This window comes from Nansenia antarctica (genome assembly GCF_963989245.1).
Source record: "Nansenia antarctica genome assembly, chromosome: 5".
NCBI lineage: Eukaryota > Metazoa > Chordata > Actinopteri > Argentiniformes > Microstomatidae > Nansenia > Nansenia antarctica.
This window is the reverse complement of record NC_137690.1, coordinates 32,657,567-32,670,682: the sequence shown is the minus strand read 5'-3', so window position 1 is coordinate 32,670,682 and position 13,116 is coordinate 32,657,567. Positions and strand designations below refer to the sequence as shown.

The 13,116-nt window shown below is 46.9% G+C and overlaps 1 protein-coding gene across 1 annotated transcript in view; it reads right to left on the bottom strand.

Annotated features, from left to right (window-relative positions):
* Window positions 1–12,686, bottom strand: part of cds2 (CDP-diacylglycerol synthase (phosphatidate cytidylyltransferase) 2) — a 21,104-nt gene extending 8,418 nt beyond the window's left edge. The window contains 10 exon segments of the mRNA XM_080530999.1: window positions 407–425; window positions 428–470; window positions 472–489; window positions 2,048–2,106; window positions 3,544–3,683; window positions 4,530–4,627; window positions 5,131–5,187; window positions 5,189–5,228; window positions 5,663–5,802; window positions 12,605–12,686. Coding sequence (XP_080387125.1) covers window positions 407–425; window positions 428–470; window positions 472–489; window positions 2,048–2,106; window positions 3,544–3,683; window positions 4,530–4,627; window positions 5,131–5,187; window positions 5,189–5,228; window positions 5,663–5,802; window positions 12,605–12,661 — 671 coding nt within the window. The 5' untranslated portion in view covers window positions 12,662–12,686.
* Between the last annotated feature and the right edge of the window lie 430 nt (window positions 12,687–13,116).

Below are 13,116 nucleotides of genomic sequence, written 5' to 3'. Positions count from 1 at the left end.
AGAGAGGGAAGGAGACAGAGGAGGACAAAGAGAGAGAGAGAGAGACAGAGAGATACCCACAGAGAGACACAAACAGAGAGACCAGAGAGAGAGAGAGAGAGACAGACAGACAGACAGAGAGACAGACAGACAGACAGACAGACAGAGAAACCCACAGAGAGACACAGAGATACCAGAGAGAGAGAGAGAGAGAGACAGACAGACAGAGAGACACAAAGAGAGACCAGAGAGACAGACAGACAGACAGACATAGAGACCCACAGAGAGACACAAAGAGAGACATAGAGAGACCAGAGAGACAGACAGACAGAGAGAGAGAGAGACACAGACAGACAGACCCACAGAGAGACACAAGGAGAGACACAGAGAGACCAGAGAGAGAGACAAAGAGAGAGACAGGGCTTACCAGATCATTCCCTCAAACAGTTGTGGATGAAGAGGTGGGACTGGGTCACCACGATCAGCAGGGTCCACGTGGGTCCAGCCGAACTAGGACCAGAGCAGAGGCAGGGAGGGACATGAGGAACATCACATACCGACCTTTTGCTAGCCTATCAGCCCAATAGAGCTCTCAGGTCTTCTGCTAGCATATCAGCCCAGTAGAGCTCTCAGGTCTTTTGCTAGCATATCAGCCCAATAGAGCTCTCAGGTCTTTTGCTAGCCTATCAGCCCAGTAGAGCTCTCAGGTCTTTTGCTAGCCTATCAGCCCAGTAGAGCTCTAGGTCTTTTGCTAGCATATCAGCCCAATAGAGCTCTCAGGTCTTTTGCTAGCCTATCAGCCCAGTAGAGCTCTCAGGTCTTTTGCTAGCCTATCAGCCCAGTAGAGCTCTCAGGTCTTTTGCTAGCATATCAGCCCAATAGAGCTCTCAGGTCTTCTGCTAGCATATCAGCCCAGTAGAGCTCTCAGGTCTTTTGCTAGCATATCAAGCCCAGTAGAGCTCTCAGGTCTTTTGCTAATATATCAGCCCAATAGAGCTCTCAGGTCTTTTGCTAGCATATCAGGCCCAATAGAGCTCTGAGGTCTTCTGATGCTGGTTTTCTCTGTGTACCACATGTACAAAAGAAGAGATTTGGTGAGGCTGTATTCTCATTTTATGCACCCAAATTGTGGAATGCACTGCCACTAACTGACTACATAATTAAATTATGATTATAAAATGATTGGAGCACTTTGAGCTGCAACGTTTGCAGGAAAAGCGCTATACAAATAAAAGTTATTATTATTACAGACAGTACATGTACTGTGCCTGTGTAGCTGATGCTTTTATCCTAGCCACTTCCATCACAGTGAGTGCTTACACTTCTTTGGTATATGTGTTCCCATGCGGGAATCGAACCCACAACGTTAGCGTCGCTAGCACCGATTGCTCAACCAACCCAGCCGCTCGGGACCCTATCAGGAGGGGCACATCCGTCAACAACAAGTCCATTCCTGTGGCTGTGGTGTCTGCACTAGTTTATAGTCTCCTTAAGTCAATATTAGCATTGCTGCAGTGACACTGTTTGGCACGCCGCAGACAGTTCGTTTAGCCCACCTGCGGACAGTGTTGTTTAGCCCACAGCAGCGCAGCGAGCGATATATAACTGTCACTGCAGCATGTGGTGTTTAGCATTCAGCTCTGGCTGCCTACTAATAGATAGTGTTGTTGTAGTGCAGTGGGGTGCTGAAGGAGATGTCGTTGTTGCGGGGTGCGTTTCCCAGCAGCTGTCTCTGTCTCTGTCCTGTGTCCTAAAACCAGGGTTCCCACACCTTCTGAAACATCACATTCAAGCACCTTTCAAGGACTTTCAAGACTCAATTCCCTCCAATTCCCAACATGGCATAGTTTGAGACAAAACTAAATGAGAATTGATATAATAGGAACTATCCGCTCACAGACAACAATTAAAAAGAGAGGCTTGAATGTGTGAACACTAGATGGTAGGGGGGGGGGGGGGGGGGTAGGGGGGGGCAGGGGGGTGTAGGGGGGTGGTGTAGGGGGGTGGTGTAGGGGGGGGGGGGTAAGGGGGTAGGGGGGGTGTACTGTGGACGCAGCAACACACTCACCATGTAGAACTGCAGGCGGTAGTGCTTCTTCACCAGGCTCAGCACAAACATGCAGAACCCTGCAGAACACAACACACACACACACACACACACACACACACACACACACACACACACACACACACACACACACACACACACAGAGGAGAGTCAGAACCTTTTCACCACCTGAGGGCTTTACACACGACAGGGTTCCTTTTTTATACAAGGCCCTTTCACACAGGTATGGTGGACGCGTAACCAGGCCAGCCCAGACCAGCCCAGACCAGCCCAGCCCAGCCCAGCCCAGCCCAGTACAGCCCAGTTTAGCTCAGTCCGGTCCCTGAAGTGTGAAATGAGGAGTGTATAGCTTTTCCTTGTTGTCAAATTGAGGGCAGTGGAGGCGAATCCTTCTCGTGAATCCCAGAGACATTCCATCACCGGCTCACTTAGCGAGACTGACCCACAAAAAAGACACTGTCACGTGACTAGCGTAGCCTGTAGCTCTTCGTTTCTTAACACGGTCCAAGACTCTATTAATATCTACTAGGCTATATCAACACAGAGGGTAGGGCAATTTTATAGAATCAAATAAATGAGATGGAGCAGTTGCCGAGGCGACCATAATTCAGTTTAGGGACTTTGGGCCCCTGAATATGTCTCGACTCACATCTTGTGTTCTAGGCTGCATTTGACATGGAGGAATAAAGTTGTCTTATTATTAATAATTCTGTAAGACTCGATGCCTTTTGTATTATCTAGCACATGGGGGTTGGCACCATTACCTTAAAAGCCTGTGTGTGTGTGTGTGTGTGTGTGTGTGTGTGTGTGTGTGTGTGTGTCTGTATGTGTGCGTGCGTGCGTGTGTGTGTGTGTCTGTGCGTGCGTGTGTCTGTGTGCGTTCGTGTCAGGAACAGCAGAGACAGGAAAATGTCTCACCACATCCTGTGTGCTATCAACTGTCGTCCTGCAGCTCAAACCTGCCTGACTACAGCAGCTAGTGTCAGTACCACAGCAGCCTGGGACTTCACTGTTATGTTATGAGGTTCTGTCAGTACCACAGCAGCCTGGGACCTGCACTGTTATGTTATGAGGTTCTGTCAGTACCACAGCAGCCCTGGGACCTTCACTGTTATGTTATGAGGTTCTGTCAGTACCACAGCAGCCTGGGACCTTCACTGTTATGTTATGAGGTGTGTCAGTACCACAGCAGTCTAGGCTCCCTCCTCCACCTCCATCTCTCTCTCTCTCTCTCTCTCTCTCTCTCTCTCTCTCTCTCTCTCTCTCTCTCTCTCTCTCTCTCTCTCTCTCTCTCTCTCTCTCTCTCTCTCGTCTCTCTCTCTCTCTCTCTCTCTCTCTCTCTCTCTCCTCTCTCTCTCTCTCTCTCTCTCTCTCTCCCTTCTCCCTCTCCCTCTCTCTCCCTCTCCCTCCCTCCCTCCCTCTCTCCCTCCCCTCTCCCTCCCTCCCTCCCTCCCTCTCCCTCCCTCCCTCCCTCCCTCTCCATCCCTCCCTCTCACCAGTGAGGTAGAGGGCGAAGGAGATGAAGCGGTGGTATTTGCTGAGGATGCGCAAGGCGTCCTCCTTCTGCACCAGCTGGAAGAAGTAGTCTGTCACCGTCTCCCCGTAGAAGAAGTAGTTGACGCACAGCAGGAAGTACCTGAGGGGGGGGGAGGGGGGGAAGGAGCAGGAGAGAGGTTAGACAGGAGCAGATGCAACACACAGCAGCAGCTAGACATTCAGCCACCCCCCTGTGGCGACAGCAAGTGAGTCACTGCTGTCAGAAAACATTCTGTCTTTGGACATAAGCTGGTCAGATCGAGTGTTCGTCACACATACATACAAGTACTCGTGAAGCACGGCCCTACGACTAGCTATCATGACGGTTTACACAAGGGGGGGGGGGGAGGGGACATACAGGGTGTCTAGGAGCTAGTGATGAAAATGGAGTTTGAGACAGAAGAAGGTGTGTTTGTGTTTGGGTTGTTCCACCAGGTCTCACGGTACAGGGGACGACAGGAGCGCTACACAAGCTAGCAGACTACACACACACATCAACTCTCAACACCACAACTGCTAAATAAAGAACCTAGAAGAACTTCTAGCTACTAGGCATATTGGTCCGTCAATGTAACCAATATATCTGTTCTGTTTGTTGGTTTAATGGTTCTAGATCAACGGTCACCTGAACCAGACTGTTTATTGTTTAGAATAAGCCCAACCACAAACCTGAGGAAGTCTGTAATGAAAAGTGAAAAGTCTGTAATGAAATCCAAGCAAAAAAATAAGAATTATCTCCACTGAGTCATCAAACTGGTTGTTCAGGTACAATGATGTGGAACAACACGCACAGACATGAAATCACACGTACAGCAGTGTACAGTGTGTGTTTCAAGTTTATTGTTATGTCACATTACACAAGTGTAAGAGAGTAAAATTCTTAGGCTTCGGTGTGTGTGTGTGTGTGTGTGTGTGTGTGTGTGTGTGTTGTGTGTGTGTGTCTTACCAGCTCAGCGTCCTGAACCAGGGCAGGTGGTAGGAGTGGTACACGTTGTAGCCGATGGTGATGATCTCCTGGAAGCACTTGATCTGCACACACATCACCTGCAAGAGACAGAACCCATCTGGATTATACTACTATACTACCCTTTATACTAAGCATAGACCCAGACAACAACCAACACAGAACATAAAATCCACACCGTTCAATACTTTAACCAAACAATTGCTAGATAAATGTTTCCCCTGCCGTGTTTCGTGTCTGAACCCAGGTCCTGCGCCACCCGTCTCATATCAGACCCACACAGCTGCCCTCTGGGTGACGCATCGTTCCTCACAGTCTCCCTCTACGGTTCCTCCTGCCAGCCGAGAGGACAGGGTCAAGTGTGCTGCCTTCCCCCTTCCCTTCCCTTCCCTTCCCTCCCCTCCCCCCCTTCCCTTCCCTTCCCTCCCCCCTTCCCCCATCACTTCCCTTCCCGGCAGGTAGTCATCCATATCTGGCAGAGACCTTGTTATTTCCACTGAGCTGCACTCTGAGCCCCTGAGTCCATTAGGGCCAGACAGACAGACAGGCAGGCAGGGAGGCTTAGAGGAGGAGGAGCACTCACAATCAACATGAGCATCATGGGTCCCAGGTAGATGATGATGAAGAAGAAGGAGATCATGGGCCAGCGTCAGGATGCCTCGCACCCACCAGTTCCTCCATCTGAGGACGGACACATGGACACAGACACACACACGGACACACACACACAGGAGAGAGAGAGACATGATTCACCCTCAGATTCAGTTGGGCGGACGGTGGACAAATGACACCAGGATGAACTGAACCGCTCAGATGAATCAGTCTGTACGTTCCTGTAAAGACCAATACCAGATAAACCGCAGATGTTTCTGAAGCAATCAACCATCCACCAGAACACACCGGAAGGTTCCACTAACACCACCCCCCGAAAAAGCATAACAAAGGGTGGAGGAGCGATAAAAAGATAATAAACGTGGACAAAAATCTATATGTCATTATGGAACTTCTTTTTTCTTTTCTTTCTTCCTGTAAACAATAACAGTCTGTTGTTCTAGCGCGTTCTACCCCCCCCCCCCCCCCCGCCCCACCCCGTTGTAAACAGAGGCTGTGGTTACCGTGACGACAGGCCAGACAGGGCTTTGTTGAGGACCTCCGGGGTGTCGTCGGCGGACACGGGCACATCCGGGACCCCCGAGTCTGCCTTGGTGGTCTCGCTGTCCGACGCCCCGTCTGCTTTGGACTCGTTCTCAGATCCCTACAGAGAGGAGGGGAGGGTGGGGGGGGAGAGAGAGAGACAGAGAGAGAGAGAGACACAGAGAGAGAGAGAGAGAGAGAGAGAGAGAGAGACAGAGAGACAGAGACAGAGACAGAGAGAGAGAGACAGAGAGACAGAGAGAGAGAGAGAGAGAGAAAACATAAGCATACACAATCATATGAAATCCTACATTATGCTACAGTGCTTATACATCAATTCTACTGGAGGCTTGATAGATAAGAGACAGATGAGAGAATGAGAGAGAGAGAGAGAGAGAGAGAGAGAGAGAGAGAGAGAGAGAGAGAGAGAGAGAGAGAGAGAGAGAGAGAGAGAGAGAGAAAACATAAGCCTACGCAACACGCTGTGAAGAATGGAACTTTCAGTCTGGCTCAAAGACGTAGTCTGAACATCTGTGTGGAAACCTGCCACCTCTGGCCAAGAGGTGAAACCCAGCTCCAAATTCCAAACAACATCATCCTCCCTAAGAATAATAATATTACAACAGCGACCGACCGCAGACAGGAAGGCAGAACATCGGTGAGTCATCCACTCCTCTGCAACATCCCTGGCCGACGAACTGAAAACCTGTGTATATATTTATTTCAGGGATCTCATCCCCTGATCGATCGCTACCAATTAAACATATAATATAATAGTCGCCTGCACCTTTAATCATGTTAGAACAGGTGAGCCTACAGGCTGATGGCCTGCCGTTCCATCCCAGAACAGTAGCCGTAACGCACGTGTCTGACACTCTTGACTCTCATTCGTGTGTGCTCCAATGAACCAAAACTTTGCCAACAAACGTCAACATTGTTGGTGTGTGTGTGTGTGTGTGCGTGTGTGTGCGTGTGTGTGTGGATCCCTCTGTCGTTCTTAGAGAGCTTGTTGTTGTTGTGGCATCAATCCTCTTGATGACCCTCTCTGCCTCTCCATGGCAACAGCCACCAAAATGTGTCATCAGGAGAAAGCAGGCATTATGTCACCATGGTCCCTTCTCTCTCTCTCTCTCTCTCCCTCCCTCCCTCCCTCCCTCCCTCCTTCTTCTCCTCCTCCTCCTCCTCCTCCTCCTCTCCCCTAGTGCTGACAAAATTAAATTACACCTTAACCTCACATTAACTCAGCAGATGGCTCTTCCTGCCTTGGCCACACACACAAACGCAAACGCACGCAAGCTATCAAGCTAATGGAATCTCCGGGTATGCTGGTTTCCATGGAGACCACATCCGTCAGTCAGGAAGCCAGAGTTAAAAATAGCCCCATCCTTTCACATAAACAACACTTGTCTGACTGGAGAAGACCCCCTTTCACGCCCCCTCTGTCTCTGGTCACACATGGTTAGAAACAGCAGTCATGCGGAGGTGTTCAGTAGCCTAGCGATTAGGTCGCTTACTATTAACACTAGAACAGCCACGCTTTTTTCAAGGATGCAAACTGGTGATGGCCCCAAAAGGTGGCAAAAAAATGTTTTGCCTTAAAACAAAGAACATTTATGAAAATTGTTGACCTATTTTGAGGTAAAAACGGTTAAAACAGCTAAAAGGTGACAAGTTTGCACCCGTGTTTTTTACCTACTAAAAGAGCCGCCTCTTTAAAATGCTAACCTGCTATTTACACACAACGACCACTAGTTGGCCGCTTGTAAATTAGCCTGCTTCTTACACAGAAAAACTGCAAAATAGCTTCATACTAGCTTATCCTGATGTGATTTTGACATGAATGTAAGGATACTGGATGGTAGAATGCACATACATAGGAGAAGTCATGAAAGGAGGGTTCTGAAATTTGATCGAGTGCAAAGATATAACACTTTCTTTTACTCACATGACCCCTCGTGGCTGATTAAGTGTTAACAGGCATGCACAACGCACACACTGAACATCGTAGATTATATGAAAAAGGAAACGTAACCCTCCCTTTGTTAATACACTTGCTTCTCGATGAGCAGTTATAAGGGCTATTAGGGTATACTAGGGGTGCAACGGTTCTCGGTTTTATATTGAACCTTACACTAGTGAACCGTGGTGGTTTACAGTTTATGCTGCGTTTCATTCAAAGTCGGAGGTCGAGTTGGTCTGGAACGCAAGTTGGTTCTTGTTCAAATGTTTGTTCATGGTCAATAGCGGAGTTGAGAACATGGCAACAGTTTGAGGAAGCCCTGCATTGCTACAAACCTGTGTTGTGGGGGTCATTCATTCTGGTTTTGGCATTGAAGACAGTGATGAGGGAATGAAAACACTGAACAGAAACTTGTGTCGCAGAAATGCTTCACGCGTGTCGTATATGCGCATAATATGCACATAATGCGTATAGGCTACAGTTGGTACAGCTGTCATGTCAAGTGCATTTTTACTTTCATTTCTTTCTCTCCTATACCAGTAGTCAAGCCTAAGAGGCACTTTTACATTTGAAAGAGTTGATTTATTTATTTTACATTTGAATGTGTTTTTTGTTTATATAGATTTATATATTTTTTATAGTATACAATATACCAGTGATATTCTGGAATGTGTCTAAATATGAAAGTTCCATAAGCAAAATTAAATAAAGTAACAGTTTGTAAATACATAGTAGCATTGTCTTTCTGCTTAAGCACAAAACACATACCGAAACTGAACCGAAACCGTGACCCAAAAACCGAGGTTCATACCGAACCTTGCACCAACTGAACCGTATACACCCCTAGTGTATGGTACATGGGGGAATACGGTATGTGGGAAAACTAGGGTTAGGGTAAGGGGTAGGGTTAGACATGCCAGCATGTACCAACTCGACGTAGCACCTAACCCTAACCCTAGTTTTCCCACATGTACCGTATTCCCACATGCAGTGGAGCCCCTAGACTTTTGGGGGCCCTAAGCAAACAACATTATGGAGGCCCCTGGTAAGGGTCTTAGGCGGTTGACGATGTGGACATTTTTAAATGTATTTATTTCCCTGACACTAAAATATAATACGGTTTTACGAAGTTCGCGCATATGCGCGCGCTCGTGTGTGTGTAAGTAAAAAAACAGTCTGAAAGACTAGCGTCTCTTTTACAAAGGAGCCCTGGCCAAGACAGCCACAATACAACAATTACATTTGACATAATAAAAGCACATAAAAACATGCAAAGCACATTACATAAAAACAGTAAAAACAGTACATGACCACAGGTACAGTAGCACACCTAGTACACATTGCGACATACTGGACCACAAGTAGCATACAAATTACATGCAACATGGAGCATGTAAATGATGCATGTAAATGCATGTAAATGATGGATCTTATCATGAATCATTTTTAAAGGCTTTAGTATAGGCTACATGATGTATTAACTATTTGTATTTTGTACCCAGATGTCAAATAAATACGTAACAAATGAATAGTTAACTTTAAAAAAAAAACTGCCCCGCTGAACCAATGAGAAGGACGGGGGGGGCGGTGCTTCCCATCGGTCCGGCCTATCAGTGTCCTAGATTTGCCGCTCGCTCCGGGCGGCACATAGAATCCGTTCTTTGGATAAAGGTCTCCAGACGTTTGGAGCGAGAGCAAAGCGGAAGTGGAAACGGCTGGCACCGCGAGACTAGCCAGCTATCAATAAACTACAATTCATCAGAGCAATTGCGCGTCATCTCCCTGTCATCAGAATGATCACGCCCCTTTTTGGGTGATAGAAGGGGAGAAGTTTGACTGGCGGTCAATGGGAATTTCTGGTCTTCGCTACTTTAATCCGATAAAATAAAAAAACCGTAGTGCTTTTTAGATATTAGGAGCCCAAATCCGATGGCCAGTTAGGCAAACTATATTATAGTGTCGTTGCCGATCAATGATCGACGTCGTTATATAGAGAAAATAATGAAATAGCCTAGGGGTTGATTCATCAGAGCAGTCATACGTCATCTCCCTGTCATCAGGGATTTGTAGTTCTTCATTTGATTTGCCGTGTAAATCCCCAGACTGCCCAAATCCGATTGCCAGTCAGGCAAACAATTATATAGTGTCGTTGCCGATCAATGATCGACGTCGTTATATGGAGAACATTTATGAAATAGGCAATGCATGTCTGTCCTTTCAGTCTGCCTCCATGAACCACCCGACCCAAAGGCCTGAGGTGTTGTAGGAGGTATGAATATAATTTAGGGGGTATTTAGTATAACAGGCTAATGGGTTTATTGTGAGTTTACTTTGATTGTTTGTTTATTGCCTAGATCACCGTATTGAGAAGTCATATGGTTATGGGGGATGATATTGCAAGGTAATTTAAGCACCTGCGCACCTTGCATGGTGGTAGTGGAGAGAGAGGGGAGCGATGTATTTTTGTTGACCGCATTATACGCATATTCTATACGCATTGTTTGTTATTTTTCTGGTTTTGATCGCTTATGGATTATTTTTGTACGTCGCCAAGTTTGATTGTTCTATTCAATAAATGCTCTAAAACGTACTTTTCATCTCAGCGGATTGTTTGGCGCGTCATACAATTACCAGCCAGACCCTGGTTGCGTCTCTCAGCGACTTTTTACTTTTGGCTCTATCTATCTATCTCGCTACAGGTGTCATATAACCCTAACCCATATCCTGCCATATAAAAGTACCTTATTGAATCTCCAGGTAATGTATTTCTGACATCCATCACTTTTGCTGTCGTTAAGATACTTTATTTTTCTGTTTTGGTAGTCTGTCCAATGTGACAATTGCCCTCCTCCACCGGCCCTAGTTTTGGATCTAGCTTGCTGTTCATTATTTTCATGATAAAACGTCATAACATCTTCATATACACCATACAGTAGACACTGAACAGTAGACATAAGACATGTTCATAAATGTTTATCTTATATGTGTATATGTTTGTGAATATGTGAATATGTTTTCTGTTTTTTTGCACCTTCGGAAGAGCCACTACAATTTCATTGTATAGACAACTGTACAACGACAATAAAGTCTATTCTATTCTATTCTATACAGGATAAATACTGATTAACAGTAGGCTACTTTGGCAAATGCCCATTGAACAGATTTATTTATTATCCTATCTTAAGAAAACTAATGTAACACTCCCATCTGGAAAAAAAAAAAATGTTGAAAAAAAAAATTGGAGGCCCTTTTTGTTTGGTGGCCCCAAGCAATTGCCTTGGTTGCCTCTATGGACGGGGCGCCTCTGCCCACATGTACCGTAACATATAGGCTACACTATTTGCACTTCTGGTTGCTAAACTGCATTTTGTTGTATAGCACTTGTACTCTGCAATGACAATAAAGTTGAATCTGATATAATCTAATCTGCTAACCAAGTACTCTCTAAAAGAAATGCCTGGGCAGACAGACAGGACTATGTTTCCTAGGGAAAGTTCAGTCAGTGCCTGCAGACCTGGGGAGGCTGACGGCTGGTGGTGGAGGGAGAAATTCCTCATTCCATTCACGCAATAACTGAGCCCGTCCTCCGATTTTTACCTCCACCAGCCTCCCCCTATTGCCGACCGACCGACCGACACCCTCCAGCAGTGGCAACCCAACCCAACCCACAGACAGCGAGGAGCAACAACAGCCTATCTCCAACCCCAGCACCACGCAGCTAGCTGCCCCGGGCCCCAGACAGCTAGGCCTGTCATCATCACTGGGTTTCTCCCCAGCAGACCCACCCAGATCCAGTGAAACTATTGTTAGATCCAAATTCGAAGATGAATGGATGGAAAAGTCTTCTTCAAAGCAGGAATGAAATGGAATGGATTGACTGGAATGGGGGGGAATTCAGCATGCTGATCAATCAGTGCAGATTTGATAAGAGCCCACAATGGCGCCAGTGTGTTTGACGACCAGAGAACAGTACACAGTTCAGCTGGAGAGGCTCTGTCTCTCAAGGCCTAGTAGAGATCATTCAATGCCCTTTTCACAAGTGTTGTTTCTCAGTAAGTGACTAGGGTGATTCATCCATCTTTGGCTGGCAATTTCGTTTCACTTCATCAACACATGAACTGTTAAGTGTCCATCATTGACTGTCCCTGAGTAGTCTGAGTGTTATCTCAACAAGCCAGCTTGTCTGGGAAATTGGGGTTATTGCCAACAACTCAACTGCCCTCTTCAACTCTTTATGGAAATAGCGGTGCACAATCACGCAAAACTACCACACCCGTAAACGTGATGTAGCCTACACCCTGCACAGCTCCTACCATGGACACAGCTACCTGGAGGATGTTTCAAGTCTATGGTCTAAGTCTAAGTTTCAAGTCTAAGTCTATGGCATGTTGGCTCAGTGGCACCGTGACCACCAGGTCTTGGGGTGGCTGTTCCATCATGTTTAGGGAGCAGGGTTGCCAGATGGGATTGACCATTTCCAGCCTAACCACAGTCTAAAAACCGCTAAATCCACCAAAAACTCCGTAACCCGCCCCCCATTTGGCAACCCTGGTTAGGGGGTAACACACGTCTCAGTCCCTATAGCTTAGCGTCATCTATGACTTCCACCATCAATATTGCTGTGGCGCTTAGCTTAGCTGGGTTATCTATAGCAGCTGGCTAGCTAACTAGCTAACTAGTATTATCAACCGAAGCATCCTGTCTCTCCTTTCTTCAACGACTACAGGAGCAGTAGCCGCAGGTAGCTGGTAGCAGCAGCACTGGTTTATCACATCCCATCACGGCTGCGTTCGTCAATTCGCTGCGGAGATCTGATCAGCACTCATGGCATGCCTCTCGTCCAATCAAATTACTCGGTCCCTTTATGACGTCGAACCCAGTGTGCGCTCGGGCGCTCTCAGGACGAATTGACGAACGCAGCCCATTGCTAGTGTCTAGCATCTGTGTCTAAAAGCGGCCGTACCTTGTCCTCAGACTGCAGGTCGTGTTCCGCTGCTCCACGGCGCCGTAGCTCTGTCATTTTTAGCAACTAGTGTGCCCACCACAACCAATGGAGATGCTGTGTGTTGTGTAACAGACTTGTTACCGGTCGCCGGGTGTTCAGTCCTTCCTAGCTGGATTCACAACACAGTTTCAGACGTTCGTGTTCGACAAAACAGTCCGTCCCGTCGCACGTCCCCGTCTCTGCATCACGACCATAGCCCCTCCCCAGATCAAAAAAAAAAGTTGCATTCAGTATCGCAATGTTGTGTTTGGCTGTGATGTGAAACACACGAATGACATGAAACAACTGTCTCTCGTTAAAGGTGCAGTCTGTCATTCAAACAGCAGCAAAAAGCGGGATCCCCGCTACTTTTTGGTAAACAGCTGAGGGATGAGGCTGGAGAAATGGAACCTATAAACTGGTTATGTAAGCACTACAGGGGGGTATTCCATTAACGTTGCTAAAGAAAAATGCAGGCTTATTTTTTATAT